This window comes from Cnephaeus nilssonii (genome assembly GCF_951640355.1).
Source record: "Cnephaeus nilssonii genome assembly, chromosome: 16".
NCBI lineage: Eukaryota > Metazoa > Chordata > Mammalia > Chiroptera > Vespertilionidae > Cnephaeus > Cnephaeus nilssonii.
In genome coordinates this window covers 19,524,192-19,540,491 of record NC_137087.1, presented here as the reverse complement: position 1 = coordinate 19,540,491, position 16,300 = coordinate 19,524,192, and the positions used below count along the sequence as shown (strand labels likewise).

At 56.3% G+C, this 16,300-nt stretch overlaps 2 protein-coding genes across 2 annotated transcripts in view; both read left to right on the top strand.

The window, feature by feature from the left end:
• LOC307112525 (cadherin-23-like) overlaps window positions 1–2,286 on the top strand; it is a gene marked incomplete at both ends in the record, with an annotated part of 282,465 nt that extends 280,179 nt beyond the window's left edge. The window contains 3 exons of the mRNA XM_079793252.1: window positions 244–632; window positions 1,479–1,596; window positions 2,276–2,286. Coding sequence (XP_079649378.1) covers window positions 244–632; window positions 1,479–1,596; window positions 2,276–2,286 — 518 coding nt within the window. The remainder of the gene's footprint in view (window positions 1–243; window positions 633–1,478; window positions 1,597–2,275) is intronic.
• Window positions 2,287–4,285: 1,999 nt separating this feature from the next.
• On the top strand, window positions 4,286–15,020 carry LOC307112524 (cadherin-23-like; the record flags this gene model as incomplete). The annotated part of the gene is made up of 6 exons (XM_079793251.1): window positions 4,286–4,315; window positions 6,204–6,353; window positions 6,485–6,613; window positions 7,545–7,673; window positions 8,417–8,644; window positions 14,955–15,020. 6 exons carry the CDS (start codon window positions 4,286–4,288, stop codon window positions 15,018–15,020), a joined length of 732 nt encoding a protein of 243 aa, XP_079649377.1.
• Between the last annotated feature and the right edge of the window lie 1,280 nt (window positions 15,021–16,300).

Here is a 16,300-nt window from a genome sequence, read left to right as displayed (position 1 = left end):
TGTCCAAATACCCATGTGAGGTGCTTGAGCTTAAATTCTGAAGCTCCAGGAGCAGACCCCCTCTGGCAGATCTCATGCCCTGACCAGGCCCCTGAGGGAGTCCACATAGACCTTGACCCTGTCCTCTGCTGCGATTCAGCCTACAGGTGGGGAGCAGTGCTCGCTGGGTAGGCCACGGCTGTAGGCAGCTTGGGAAGCCCCACCGCCATCTGGGATGGCACAACCTCTTGCGTCCTCCTGCAGGGGACGGAGGCCTGATAAACTACCGCATCCTGTCGGGTGCAGAAGGGAAATTCGAGATCGACGAGAGCACGGGGCTTATCATCACTGTGGATTACCTGGACTACGAGACCAAGACCAGCTACCTGATGAATGTGTCCGCCACCGACCAGGCACCCCCCTTCAACCAGGGCTTCTGCAGCGTCTATATCACTCTGCTCAACGAGCTGGATGAGGACGTGCAGTTCTCCAACGCCTCCTATGAGGCTGCCATCATGGAGAACCTGGCCCTGGGCACCGAGATTGTGCGGGTCCAGGCCTACTCCATCGACAACATCAACCAGATCACCTATCGCTTTGACGCCTACACCAGCGCGCAGGCCAAAGCCCTCTTCAAGATAGACGCCTACACGGTGAGGGAGGCTGGGACAGCAAGTGCTCTCCCTGGGAGCAGGGAGCTCAACCCTTTTAAAGCTAGCCAGCATTCATTCAGCTCCTTCTCTGTGCATGGCATGCTCCTCTTTGTCATAAAGTATCTTTGAGATAAACATTCCTGTAATACATCCCTTTTACTAGTAATATTTAGGCGTAAGATAAAGTTTATACCTAGGCATCCTGGTATCCTTGTTACTGGATAATGAAAGCTATTCAGGCCATCGTGTTCCCGTTTTTGCCTTGGCTGTTAGGAAGCTCCAGTATAGATTTTGTGCTTCGTGGCAATAGCCAGTATTAGCTAGGTGTCTGGTGCAGCTCTCATCTACTGCCTGGCTCTCACCTTGTTATCTTTGCTTTAGTGTTTTTTATAAGAATCCCTTCTCTGAAAATAGGCATGGTAATATCCCTGCAGTGTCCCAGGCCTTGTCCTGGGCGTGTTGGGAGCACAGAGATGAACAAGAGCCTTCCCAGCCCTCAAAGAGTTCCCAGGCTGGGGTAGAAGTAGGAATAGTTAAGGATACAAGTCAGAGCACCCAGGGGAAGATGTAGACAAACTGCAATGCAGTGTAACGGAGTGTCTCTGGGCCCAGAGAAGAGCAGTCATGCCCGGCTGGGGAAGCAGGAAGCCTGCCTGGAAGGGGTGGTGTCTGAGTGGGACTGAGAGCAGCAGGATTGCCATAGTTATGTCAGGCAGAGGGAAGGTGGGGTGGCACAGCGGGCAGAGTGTCGGGGTTCGTTAGGAGTCTGCTTTGGCTGGAGCAGGGGACTGCTTGGGGGTGGGACAGGTGTACTGTTTCACTCTCCCATCTGGACCCTCCCTGCAGGGTGTGATCACAGTCAAGGGCCTGGTGGACCGGGAGAAAGGTGACTTCTACACCTTGACGGTGGTGGCGGATGACGGCGGCCCCAAAGTAGACGCCACTGTGGTGAGTGATTCCCCGGGTGAGAGCCCCACTGGTGCATCCCGTCACCAGCCCAAGGCACCCCAAAACCCACATCTTCACCAGCCACCCCACATGCAGGCCAGGCAGTAGGCGGGGGGTTGATAGCCCAGGGGCAGCCTTGTGGCAGTCATGCCACACCTTCGGGGCAGCCTGGCCAGGATGAGACCTCAGACAGGTGGGGCGGGGTGGGGGAAGGCATCCCAACAGACCACGGCTTAAAACTGGGGCCAGAAGAGCTGCCGACTGCTAACCAACTGCATCTTTGCCTCTTCTCTCCCTCGGCCTCCTCCTGCGGCTCTCGCTACAGAAGGTGAGTAGCATGGACCGGGACTCTCCCCGGTGCTCTTGGCTGTGGCCAGTGCTGGCTCGGGCCCTGAGTGGTGCTGGGCCTTCCTGCCTCCCTGGGGAGAGGACGTGGGCAGCAGGTCCCCGCTCCGGCCCTTCACAGCTGTCCCAATTCATCCACTCTCACCTGAGTCCAGGCCCCGTACCCCGTATCCAGCTCTGCCCTCCATGTCCTGCTGAGCCTCCATGGGATGCTGGGGTGGAGGGCCCACTAACAAGGAGTGGGTGGAACACACAATGAAAGGAACACTGAGGCCTCAGCCCTGCTCTGCCCCTCACCGGCTGTGTGACACAGGCCAGTTGTTCAACCTCTCTGTGCTTCCTTTCCTCAGGTCTAAAATGAGGCTCAGGCCAGCAGCCTTGCCTTCTTCAGAGGATGTGAGGAAGATGGTAGAGGAGCTGGTGGATAGGAAACCTTTGTAAACTAGTCTTGCAGAGAGGCATGATGGGAGTGGCTTGTGTAAAGGGGACCCCCTCCCTGTCTTGGGGTTGGTGTAAGAAGTGTGTTTTACTGCAGTGCATGTGAAGTGGAGGGCACTGTGCCAGGGCCTGGGGTGCCGGGCAAGGACAGCGTGCATGGTGTGTCACTGCCCTCAAGGACTCTCAGGAAAGGCAGGGGAGACCATGTGCTGGGACCACTTCGGGGAGAGTGACCCCTGAGGTCAGAGGTTCCTAGGAAGTGGGAGAAGTGGGAGAGGCAGGTAGGTGACCTCAGGCTGGGGGTGGGTCCCAGGGGAGGGGTCCCCTGAAGTGGCATCCTGCAGTGAGAATGAGAACACGCAGCCATCATGGCTTGTGCACCAGCCAGTCTGGTCCAGGCCGCCTGGAGACACAGGGGTGTCCAGCTCAGCGTCAGCCTTGGTTATGGCCACATTTTCTCCCCCACTGAGTCCCCGTCACATCAGCCTAAAGCCGTGGTCGGCAAACTCATTAGTCAACAGAGCGGCAAACCGCGGCTCGTGAGTCGCATGTGGCTCACGAGCCGCAGTTTGCCGACCACTGGCCTAAAGGATGCAACCAAGTATTTGCAGGGAGCCAAATGCAGCTGCTCAGGTCCTTCACCCCACGGCTCCCTGAGAGGCCCGGCTCCAGTGGCCCCAGTGGCGGCTTGGTCGTGCCCCAAAGCCCCCTCCATCCATGGGCCTAGCCTGGGGGTGAGTGAGACCACAGCAGCACTGCATCTACACAGCTCCCCGCAGCCCCCACGGTCCCAGAGGGCAGCCGTTGAGCAGAGTCCTCGGCGGTGGGCAGTGGGCAGTGGGCAGGTGCCCTGTGTCCAGCGGCTCCTGGCCCTCCCAGCCACAGGAGCTAAGACTCAGAGTGGTTACGTGGGGCCCTTTCCCTGGGCCTCAGCAGCCTCATCTGTACAATGGGCCAGCTGTTCCTCACCCTCGCTGGCATGAGAAGGCCAGGGGCCGAGGACAGGTGGAGACTGACAGGAGCTGGGATGCTCCCCAAGGCTGCTAAAGTCCCTTCCTGGACCCGCCCCCCACTTCCTTGCACGGGCTGGCAAGGGCCTTTCAGGGCACACATTTCTGTGCAGGCCACTGTACTTCCACAGCCACTTCACCCTCTTCCAGGCAAGACCCACACCCCTTTGCTCTGCCCTGGCTTCTCAGAGGCTCCCAGGGCCACTGCCCCAGATACGCCAGGCCTGTTAGCCCCAAACTTGTTGGAGATGCAAAGGTGGAGGCAGGCTGAGGGGCCTTTTAGGGGTGTTACCGTTTCCTCCATGAGGCCGGAACCCCAAACCACAACTCACCTACACCTGACTCCTCCTGGGCCCCAATAGCTCCCATAGGCCCCAGGAGGGGTGGGGAGGCCGCAGGGAGGGGCAGACCAGGGGCAGGGTCTCTGCTGTAAGAGTTCTTGAGTGTAATACCCTCAGGCCTCCAGGGGATGGGATAGGGAGATTTGGACCAGAAGGTCCTGGATGGGGACACAGACCCACATTAATTCCCATGGAACCTGACGCCTGCCCTTCCTCCTCTGAGGCCGACGCTCTGATGCTGATCATCAGAGCAGTAATCAGGGGAGCACTTACTGTGGGCCAGGCTCTTGGCTGGGCTCAGGGTACAATAGGAAACCAAAATCAGACATAGTCCCTACCTTCACAAGCATAAGATAAAATGGGGGAGAGACACTGATCAAAGTATCACACCAATAAATGTATGCCACGTGAGACAGCTGATAATACAGTGTCAGGGAAATCCAGGAGGGCTTCCCTGAGGAAGTGACCCAAGCTGAGATTCCCAGAAAGCATAGGAATTTACTCAGTCAAGGAATAAGACCGTTTCAGGCAGAGGAAGCGGCATGGGAAAGGCCCTGCAGTGGGAGAAAGCATGGGGAACCCGCACAAGGCCTGGACCCAAGTGGGAGGGTTTGGGGTGGATCAGAGCACAGGGGCCTTGCTTGTTTGTGCCCTGAGAAGAGTGTGGTGGGCATATTTATGCCTATGTCACAGGTGAGCACACGGGGGCTCCGGGACTTCATGGAACTTCCTGACCAAAATCCATGATGGTTGGGCAGAGTCTTGGAGAGTGAAATCATGCCCATCTGCCAGGCAGGAGGCAGGACAGGGACCACCCTTACCTTTTTGCTTGCTCACTTCTTCCCCCCAGCATCCTCGTGTGGTAGGTGTTCTCGTTCTTGTTTTCAGCTGAGAGAGTGGAAAATCAGAGGTTTAATAACTTTTTCCAAAATCGCACAGCTGGCAAGTGGAAGTGGTGGCGCTGGTCCTGCTGTGAAGCCTGGGCTTGTTGCCGTGTGGTTTTTGGCTGGGTTTTTTGTTGGCTCTTCTTGGTTGTTGTTATTTTAAGATTTTTTAATTTGATTTTTAGAGAGGAAGGGGGAGGGAGAGAGAATAAAATGTGAGAGTGAAACATCCGATCAGCTGCCTCCTGCATGCCCCCTCCAGGGATGGAGCCCACAACCCGGGCATGTGCCCTGACAGGGAATCGAACTGGCGACCTTTCGGTGCATGGGGTGACACCAACCAACAGCCACACCACCAGAGTGCCTTGTGGCTTTAATTATTTTTTTGAATATATTTTTATTGATTTCAGAGAGGAAGGGAGAGGGAGGGAGAGATAGAAACATCAATGATGAGAAAATCATTGATCAGCTGCCTCCTGCATGCCCCACACCAGGGATTGAGCCCACAACCTGGGCATGTGCCCTTGACCAGAATCGAACCTGGGACCCTTCATTCGCAAGCCGATGCTCTATCCACTGAGCCAAACCAGCTAGGGCTGCCTTGTGGTTTTAAAAGCTGTCTACAGGTAGGGGAGAGTGGCTAGGACCAAGAAGAGGAGGACAAACCTGATTATGAGGGAGGACGAAATGCATCTCCTCAGCAGGATGTGAGGTGCTACCGGCTCCCTATGGGGTCCCTAGGGTGGCAGGCAGGCAGGCCTGGGAGCCCAGAACCCCAGGACCGAGAATCTGACCTGGGGAGGAGGCCGGGACTGGGGTTTTTAAAGTCTTAGCCTCCTCCTGCCCTACCTCAACCCCCTCATCAGTGACCCTAAGGGGCACCTGTGGTGCCGGCCTCCTGCCCGTGGCATTGGCCATCCCTGGGCTGGAGGCTGCACCCATAGCAGGGCCTTCCCTCCAGCTCGCTGTCCTGACCCTGCAGGACACCTGAGCTATAGACGCTGAACAAGCTGCTCCTTTTATCTCATCGTTGGGAATTCCTCTTTTCCCCGCCTGTCCCCGCCCCACCGGGACCACCAAGCCACCTTCAACCCCCCTCCTTCTGAGCCCCGTTTCTCTCCCTCTGATCCAGATGTGCTAACGAAGAGGCCTTCAGACAATATCTGGCTGCCAGATGTGTTGTAGTCAGCCTGCACATAATTTTTTCTTTCATTTTATTAATTACCACCTCATTCCACACACAAAATCTGTATTCCTAGTTCCCCTTAGAAAACAGGAAGCGGTGCCAGGGCCAGCCTGCCACTCCCTGGTGGTTTGGAGCTGAGTAGCCCCATCCCCTTTAGTCGGGGTCCTCCCTTCCAGATCTCCCCGCCCCTTCCCTGCCGTCCCAGCCTCAGCACTTGGTATGAGCCGCCCCCCACCCCTACCAGACTCCTAGGGAAAATGTGCTCAGGGCCTTCGTGGGAAGTCAGGAGAGGCCTAGGCGGGCTCTGAAAGTGAGCTGATGTGCCAGGCCGAGTGGAGGTCTGTTCCCCCTTGGGCCCCTGGTGTTTGGGGCTGGGGAGACGATGGAGGCGATAGGTCTCTAGTAACGTTCACCCCCAGGTCTACATCACTGTGCTGGATGAGAATGACAACAGCCCTCGGTTTGACGTCACCTCCGACTCGGCCGTCAGCGTGCCAGAGGACTGCCCCGTGGGCCAGCGTGTGGCCACTGTCAAGGCCCGGGACCCTGATGCCGGCAGCAACGGGCAGGTGGGCATCGAGTGAAATAGCCCGGGTCAGCTCTCTGAGCAGGGGGTTCCCACAGAGCCTCTAAGCCACCCCGTCACCGAGCAGGAAGCAGGGACCCGCGTCCTCACCTCTGGCCTCTCTCCCCCCGACAGGTGGTTTTCTCTCTGGCCTCGGGCAACATCGCTGGGGCCTTTGAGATTGTCACCACCAACGACTCCATCGGCGAAGTGTTCGTGGCCAGGCCCCTGGACAGAGAAGAGCTGGACCACTATATCCTCAAGGTGCGGACCCGCCCCCTCCAGGTCGCTGTTGACCGCCTGGCCTTTCACATCCTGGTAGTCAGCTCCCCTGCTGTCACCAAGTACCGGCGGGCAGACGGCACCTCAGGGCCAAGAGCATGAGTGAGGCCAACCCAGAGAGGGCATCTGGGAGGGGCTCGGGAGCCAGAGCAAGACCAGCAGAGGTGCCCGTCCCTGCCGTGAGAGCCGGGAGAGAGAGCCTGGCAAAGCCCCGACTCTTCCACAAATGCAGTGCGAAACTCGGGCAAGGGGTTTACCGTCTGGGCCTCAGTTTCCCCTTGTGCAATGGGCAGAAAAACCCCCTGCCTGGCCTGCCTCTGCTGAGGGGAGGAGTCACGAAGGCCACTGTTATTGCTGAGTTGGGGGGCTGGCATGTCTCCCGAGGGGTCTCTGGGACCCAGGGCTGTGCTTCTGCAGGAGCCCGCGCCCCTGGGGCACTTCTGCAGGCCCCCAGGAGCATCTCGGCTCCCAGGACGGGCTCAGTCTGCGTTTGGGCTGCTCGGTGATTATCTGAGGCTCTGTTTGCCTGAGTTCAGACCTAAGTGCATGGAACAGGGGCCTGTGAAGCTAACGGCAGGAACCCCGGGTCCAATCGCAGGCCTGGGGTCACGGTCAGGGGCTGACACAGCCCAGAATACAGTCACGGGTAAGGTTGGAAGGTGAAGACTAGGCACACCCAAGTCGGATTGCAAATGAGGGTCCCAGGGCAGACAAGAAGTGGGCAGGCATTGTTTGCAGCACAGGGCAGAAGGCAAGGACTTAGGGAGAGCCCCGAGCTGGCGCCCCCGCCCCGGGGGCAGGGATGGGCCAGTGAGTCTGTTTATCCTTCCAACCTCCCCACTGAGTAGATAGGACTCCATATTCCTGGTCCTAACCTGCCCTTTAGCCCTGACCCGTCACCCCTTCCTCCTAGGTGGTGGCATCTGACCGGGGCACCCCTCCACGGAAGAAGGACCACATCCTGCAGGTGACCATCCTGGACGTCAATGACAACCCCCCAGTGATCGAGAGCCCCTTTGGATATAACGTCAGCGTGAACGAGGTGAGGACACTCCAGCACCCGTACAGACGGACATCTGGGGCGGACAGTGGGCATGAGCCGGCTGCCAACCACCTGCTTAACTGTCTGCCTGGCCCACTAGTCTCTCAGATCTCGGGGATGGGGACAGTGGCTTATTCATAACTCTAGTCCTAACGCCTAGGCCAGGTCCTAAGTGCAGTGTCTTTGTGGAAGGAGGAGAGGGGAGAGGGAGAGAAGAGGTGTCCTTCTACCGCCCACAGGGAGCGGAGGTGTACCCCGCGAGAGCTGCTTTAAAATAAACCAGCTCACTGGTCACTCAGTCCTACGACTGAGCCCCTCCAGGAGAATGTCTGCCCCGGCATTGCTGGGCATCACGCCAGGTTGGACGTTCCTGAAGGCAGGATGGCATGGGGGTTTCGAGGCCAGCTCTCAGGCCAGCCTCCCGCAATTCAGACCTGGCTCTGCCACTGAAGCTGTTGACGTGCTCACATTCCTTGCCTGCACCCAAGTTTTCTCACCTGTAAGTGGGAGTGACACCAGGACCTGACACTTAGGGTTGCGGGGGAAGTTATTGCGTTAACACGGCCCGGCATGAGTAGGTGCCCACAGAATGCTCGCCACCATCATCTTCATCCTCCTCGTCGCGGCTCCAGCATAGACAGCAAAGCTTTCCGGAGGTCCAGGGAGGCCCTGGGCTCCCCGGAGCGGGTGCTGCCCTTTGCCCCATTGACTCCAGAGTGACCCGTTTCCTGTTCTCTTCCCAGAACGTGGGCGGGGGTACCGCCGTGGTCCAGGTGAGAGCTACTGATCGTGACATCGGGATCAACAGCGTTTTGTCCTACTACATCACCGCGGGCAACGACGACATGACCTTCCGCATGGACCGCATCAGTGGGGAGATCTCCACGCGGCCCGCCCCACCCGACCGCGAGCACCAGAGCTTCTACCACCTGGTGGTCACCGTGGAGGACGAGGGCACCCCTCCGCTGTCGGTGAGTGACAGGGGTGGCCATGGGACCAGGAGGGTGGGTGAGGGGCAACTGCGCCTCCTGTGTGAGGGGAACACGCTGGGAGGGAATGGGGCGCCGTGCTTGCGTGAATCCCGACAGCGCCCTCATCGAGCCTTCAGTCGGTCGGCTTATGAGTATGCAGGGGAAGCCTGCAGAAGCGAGGGTCTCTGTTTAGTCGTCTTGGCTCACACGGCTCTATGGGAAGGTACCAGCTGAGCCTGTACCTCGGGCCTGGCCAGCCCCCATACCACTTGCCAAGCTGTGTGCCTGTGGGGCCACACTAACCCATGTGGTGGCGCCTCTGTGCCAGGTAGGAAAAGGTGCCCTCTGGCCTCTTTCCTCATGTCATGTTGGTGTGATGCGCCGTCGTCATAGTAACACGTGAGGGTTGGCAGGGGCTGATGTTCACAGGCTGGCCCAATGCTTGAACGGGCAGGGCTGCTGCCCAAGGTTTGCAAGGTGGGAGAAGGAGGTGGGGGCAGGCAGGGCTGGATGGTGAGACGGTCTAAGGGCCATGGGCTGGGATTGGAGCAATTTGTAATTTGAGAGTGGAGAACTGTGAGCTGGCCGCATGATCTCGAGCAAGTCAGAACCTCTCGGAGTATCGGTTCTGTCATCTGCAGAAGGGAGATGGTATCTCTTTCATAGGTGGTGAATTAGCTCGTGTCGGTGGAATGCTTGGTAAACCTTGAGGAGGAGGAGGAGGATTGTATCAGCGGTCTATCACCACAATAATAATAGTACTGCCTTACAAACCAAGCCACACTAATAATAGTACTGCCTTACAAACGGAGCCACAATAATAATAGTACTGCCTTACAAATGGAGCCACACTAATAATAGTACTGCCTTACAAACCGAGCCAAACAGAGGGACATGAAACAAATACTGATCTCGCTCCAGTTCTGAGGCTGGCAGCTTAGACCGGGCTTAGCTGGGCGATTCGCTGCCCTCAGCTATGCTCCCACATGTAGTGGGCAACTGAGTGTGGGTCGGATGGCTGTGCTTCTGGGGGTCAGTTGCCTGTCAGCTGGGGTGGCAGGGCAACGGGGCTACCTTTCTGTCCTCTGCTAGGAGGCTGGCCCGTGCTTGTCACATGGAGCGAGACAGGGTCCAGGAGAGACAGCAGAGCCCGCGGACGCTTGGAGGCCCAGGCCTGGGACTGGAACAGGGTCACTTCGGCCACATTCTGTTGGCCAAAGCGAATTACAAGGCCAGCCCAGATTCAAGATGTGGGGGAATAAGCTATCTTTTGAAGGGATGAGCTGAATGTCACATTGCAAAGAGTGTGGCTATAGGGACATGTTTGTAATGGGTCCACCCTGGGGACCCTGATTACAAATGAGGCCTCAGACCCTCTGCCCCCAACAGGTGTCTCTGTTAGGATCCCTCCCCCGTTTGATGTTGGCACGGTGGGCTGTGGGGTCAGAGCAGGTCCTGGCTGGGCTCTTTATCTGAAGTGTCTCTGGGAGGATGGCGGCATTGGGCCCAGGAAATAGGGCTGGCTCTGGGCACCCAATCAGCATCCTCGGCCCACGGCTGCCCATTGTCACCACTGACCACTTCAGCCATTCACACCCAGTAGGGCAAGCAGAGGTACCTTTATAGGACACATGTCATTAACTGAAGGGGGCAGGGAAGAGTATAATTTTAACTGCACATAGCTTCAGGGGGAATCATCTTGGTCATCGCTCCAGTAGCATTTAGAGATGTGTTTGGCTGCAAGTAACAGAAACTTAACTATGGAGTCATAAATAAGTCAGAATGTACTTTTCTCACAGAACAGATCTCTGGAGAGAATTACAAATGTCGTTTTTTGTGTTCAGTGAAGCGAGAGCTAATGCTTCTTGCTCTTTCCCTCGTGGTTGCAAGCCGGCTGCTATAGCCCCAGCCATGTCAGCATCACGTCAGGAAATGACAAGAAGACAAAGAGCTATGCACGCCATTCCGCCCCTTTATCAGGAAAGCAAAAGGCTTTCCAGACCTACTCCCTGGAGTTCTGCTTATCCTCATTAGCCAGAAGAGGTCCACAGGGGCACTCTAGCTGCAAGGGAGGCTGGGAAAGTGAGAGACAGGGTTATCAGGATGGGCTTATTACTTGGGGGCCAGATACATCACTGCCTCAAACAAGAGCTGTTAGTGAGGGAGAGGCAAATAGATTTTGGGTGACTAACTGAGAGCATTTGCCATGCTGCTCTTCCCCATCCGGACCTAGGCCAGGGAACACACCACACTGCCCCTCACTCCCCACCCTCCCCACACCCCACAGTCCTAGAGTTGCCCAGGGAGGCAGTCAGTGAGACCCGGGACATTCTAAAATCTGAGTTTTGGAGGCATCTGGCTTCCTTTTGGTCCCCAGAAGAAATGGGAATCGGAGAACTGGAAAATCACCCTAGGCACATTTAACCACCAGAATGGGTGGGTCACTGCCCATGGAGGCCCTGCAGAACTTGGGACTGGTCCCCATGGTCAGAAAGAGTTTCCATCATGTGACCAGACCCTCTGTAGAGACCCAGCCTGCCCAGTGGAGACCCGTGAGCCTTGTCTTATGCACAGTCCCTGACATTCCTGCCTCCTTGAAGCAGGTCTCAGCCATACCAGCTCCCTGGTGGAATGGGGGGGGTGGGGGTAGGAAATGCAGTCTCCCTTTCTCTGCCTTCCTCATCCTGGTGCTCGCCAGCCTGCTCCCAGAAAATACAAGTAGGATCGGGGATGGGGTTCCCTGAGGCCATCATGGGCGGAATATACAGGGTGCAGCAAAAGTAGGTTTACAGTTGTGAGTCCGCAAAACACAAAGTTAATACAATAATCAATAAATAATAATACAAGGATAAACTCTGTGTTTTGTGGACTCACAACCGTAAACCTACTTTTGCCAAACCATGTATGTATGGCTCCTGGGTTGTGATACCATAACACGGACACACGGCATCCGGTACCAGTGGGAAAGGATTTACGGGACAAACATCTTAAGTCAAAAAGAATCAGTGCTTTTATATTTTTTGTTCTGTTCCTCAGACAGCAGTGAGGAACTGTAGTGGCCATCCCAGGAGCATAGTTCATGTACTTATAGTTCATTTGTTCGTTCATTCAGCCAATGTCCCCCAAGTGCCCACTATGTGCCAGGCACTAGAGATACAGAAATGAAGGCAACATGGTCCTTGCCACAAGGAAATGCAGTGAGGACATCCATAGGCAGAGGCCGAGGTACAGATGGGGCACTGAGGAGCGCTAACAAGGATTCAGGGAAGGCTTCCTGGAGGAGGGGACACTAGACTGTCTTGTCTGTCAGTCATAGTTAGCACAGCAAAGAGCAAAGCATATAGTGGCTCCAGGGATCAGCCCAAACAAAGGCTTAAGAGCAAGTGATAATCAGGGCTAGGTTTGGGGCTCACAGCAGCATTCAGAACCGAGAGTTTGGGGCTCACAGCAGCATTCAGAACCGAGAGCAGCATTCAGAACCGAGAACACTCTACATGTCCTCCCCCTGACATTCTGCCCCAAGGGCTGGTCCCACTAATTTTTCATACACCCTCTCCACGCCCAGCTAAGCCAGGGTGAGGATGGGGCAAAGCTGGCCAGCTAGGACCCTATAGCCAGTGCCCAGTTAGGATTGGCATTTTCCTCCAAGGAATGTTGGACCCTTGAAGAGTTGCTTCCACTAACCAGACTCTGACCTCGGACAGGGAACTCCCAGGGTCATGTGTGCCAGAGGTGACCAGAAGAGGGCTCTTTTCTGCTAGTGGACAGGTTCACTGCGTGGGTATTCGAGGAAGTAGATGGTCCCAGGCCCTCTTGGACCAGCCAGAGCCCAGGCAGCATTAGCCCATCCTGAGGTTCCAGGAAAGGTCACCATGGTCTAATGGGGGTGAGGAGGGTGTGTTGTGCAACCCTGCACATATCTGTCCAGGGATGCCCAGCAGACCCACACCCCATCCTCCTGTTCCCACCACAATTATCTGCCTGGTTCAAGCCAGTTCCCACTGGCACAGGATCACCTTCCTGTAGGACAGGGGCAAGTAAGAGCCATTCATTCATTCATTCATTCATTCATTCCCAAATACATGCCAGGCCTGTGCTAGAGGCTAAGAAGTCAGAGATGAGTTGGGCACGGTTCTGCCCTCAAGAAGCTACAGCTAGTGGGAGAAATGGACATGGGACAGTGAGCTGACGCTCTGTGATGTGATAGAGAGCTAGGAGTTCACAGCCAGCAGCCAGGGACAAGGCATCATTTCTATCCATGTCTTAAAGGAGGAGGATCTCTAAGCCGGGGACCTAGTATTTAGCTACCAAAGGCCTTCCCAAAACAAGAGAAATCCTCTACTGAGCCCTCACATCTCTTCTTCCCTACCCCCGCCCCTCCTGGGCCCTACAACCCTTCAACCCCACCCCCAATTTCCTGAGAGCCGGACATTCCTGCGAACAGCCTAGGCCGTCCACACCCAGTTCTCAGCGCCATATCACCCAGAGCTTGGAACAGCTGCAGTGCAAGGGGCATCCGGGCCAGCCAGGCCTATCACACAATGACATGCCGCCCGGCCAGGAGAAGTCATTGTGCAGCCGCAGTCCCTGTAGCCACAGCCGGGGAGGCCAGGCCTGGGAGGGTCTGAGTGGCCCTCTGGGAGGCCCCTGCAAGAGGAAGGGCCGGGCCCAGGGAGGAAGGACGGAAGGCAACGGGGAGGTCAGAAGCTGAGCCCCAGGCACAGACACCTTGGCAGGGGGGAGGGGGGAGGGGAGGGGAGGGGAAGGGAGGAGAGGGGGAGAGGCAGGGCCTGACCGGGCCTTTCGGCCATGCAGACCACAGCCAGCAGGTTAGACAATCCTGGATAACCAGCCCTAGCTTCTCGGGCGGGTGGGGATCTGCAGAAGTCACCTATCCAGGCAGAAGACGAAAAATCTACCTATTTCTGGTTCAAAAATCACCAGCAATCACCCCATGGAAGTCTGTGAGCTGGGGACACTGCTCTCGGCAGCTCACCTCCTATCTGTAGGGCCGAGGGCTCTTCTCTGTATTAAATGTGGACCCTGCTGCTGTTTGGGAAGCCCGCTTCCCCTGGCTCAAGCTCGGAAAACCCCAACCTGGGCCCTTCCCTGCGCTGCTCCCCAAGCAGGCTGCCTTCCCTGGCCCTTCCCTTAGCTCTGCTCCTCCAGGGATGTTCTGCAGCCTCTCCACTGCTGCCGTGCATCTGGCTCAGTGCCTCCAAGTAACACGGGCTCTGCAGTCAGTGAGAATTCCTCCCTTCCCAGCCCCGTGGCAAGCAAGTGGGTGCAGGAGGCACCACGCCCACTGGGCGTCCTGCAGTTTCAGGGTTGCCTGGCAGAAAGGAGAGTGGCAGGAACTGATGTGGAAGGAGTGGAGCCACGGGCATGTGGGCACAGGCTCCGCTCCCAGGGCCCTGGCATGGACTGTAAGCAAGTCCAAGTCCTGCCCTGTAATGCCATTCAAGTCCCTGGAGCGGAAGGAGCACAGCCCTGGGAAGCAGGGAAGCCAGGCGTTACCCCAGTTCCTCCTTCACGTGTGATAAGACACAGCCTTCGGGAACCTCAGTTTCCCGGTGCATTGAATGGGACGGTAGAGCCTCTCAGGGCTTTCTGGTGGGCGAGGGGGGAATCAGAGAAGTACTCACACATGTGAACGTGTTTTTGGAAGCACAGAATATTAAAACAAAGGCAAAGATAGGGCATACACTGCCGCTTCTCTGTCCTGGGCCCAAGGCAGGCATTGCTAATCGTGTCAGCACATTCTCATTAAGCTACATGGATATTTCCGAATCCCTCCCACATGTATTGTAGGAAGCCAGGCCAGCAGGTCAGAGCTGCAAAATGAAGCCCCTTCCCCCAGGGCCTGCACAAGCTCGGGGAATGGTTGCTGGTGAGGAGATTCCACCAGGCCCAGGCGAAACTGCTAGGAACTAGATAGAGCTGGTGGCAAGTCAGAGGTGCCTGCCCCTTGTGAGCGGTCCAGAGGACAGAACTCAGACATCCTGGTTCAGTGGCTGGCTATGCTTCAGTTATCAGCTCTGTAGCCGTGGTCAGAGGGCAGGCTGTTATTGGACACCCACCCTCCTGGAACTCACACCCTAACCCTGACCCACAGCACCCATGCGGCAAGAAAGGCGACCATGCAAGGCGGGCACCGTGAAGGGGCCAGACAGCAGTGCTCCCTGTGGCTAGGACACACGCTCAGCCGGGCTGTCAGTGTCTGCTTCTCGAGAGGCCTTTGTCCCCAGCATCCTGGCTGGCAGCCCCAGTTCCTCTTTCTGCCCATTGCTGTTCCCTTGGTGTTCCCTAGGCAAATCGTGGCTCAGCCTCAGCACATTCGGGCCAGCCCTGGGGTGCTCGAGCGGACACCCAGTAAGGCTTCTGCAGACGGCAGGGCTGCAGCGCCCACACTGGGATGGAGGGTGACAGGCCCTCTGCAGCCCCCAGCCCCACTGTGTCCTTCAGAGTCCCCACCCCAGACTACTCCCTAAAGGGGGCAGTGCCAGCCCCCCTGCCCCAGGCTGCTGCATGGAGGAGGGAGCTCTGGCCAGGCAGGAGCAAGGGCGACCCCAACATCGGTGTTTTGAGAAGCAGGCCCCGTGGTTCTGCGCGTTCACCCCAGTGCCTGTCACCAGGCCCCCTGGCTGGGCCAATCTGACCCACAGCAGCATCTGCAGTGGCCTCTGTGGCATATTTTCAAGGAGTGTCAGTTCCGTTCCCTTGGAGGGAATGGAAGCAGAAGGTCTTCATGAAATGCTAGGAGAGGGGTTACAGGCATTGTCATCCCTGATACAGGGGAACCTCGGTTCTCAAACTTTTAATTCGTTCCAGAAGGCTGTTCGAGAAGCAATTTGTTCGAAAACCAAATCATTTTTTCCCATTAGAAACCATGTAAATTGAGTTAATCCATTCCAGACCCCCAAATGATTCCATTTTAACCTTCCTTATATGCAGTCCATGTCTAATGTACTGTATAATCTACAGATAAACACTTCTTTTCTTAATCTAACCACCCCTACTAGCCTTAAATGAATTTTCCATATATCACCCACTAACTGCTTTTGTTTACCCAAATCAACAGTAGTTTTTCTACCTCTTCAATGGCCTGTGATTGTTGTTTTGTGAGCACTTTCACACCCTTAGCAACATTGGCACTCTTGATGGCTTCTTTTTGTTTTAAAATTGTGCTCATCTTTGATTTCTCCAGCAACAAAAGCATTCTCTTCTTTGTTGCCTGAGAGACGCTTTTTGTGATGCTGAGGTATCAGCATGAAAGGGTTGTCAGGTCAAAACCAAAGATTTGTTCCTCAACCGAGACATTTTCTTCCTGTGAACAACTTGATCCAGAACTGAATTGTTCAAGAAGGGAGACATTCGAGAACCTAGGTTTGACTGTGTATCTCTTAACAATGACTTACTGCCTAAAAGCACGGGTTTCTCTCCCAGAGCCCCAGACACTGTCATGACCCCTGAGCCTCCAGCCTCAGTCCTTCCCTGCAGGCGACTTCCTGGGGGCCCCAGGCTCCTCCCAGCTCCCTTGGAGGCACGAACCTCGTTCCCATTCCCCTGCTCTGTTCCGTGCACCCCAGCTCCCAGGTGCTGAGCCAGGGCCCATAGGGACCAGCCACCAGGGTTGGCATCTGCAGAGGCACCACC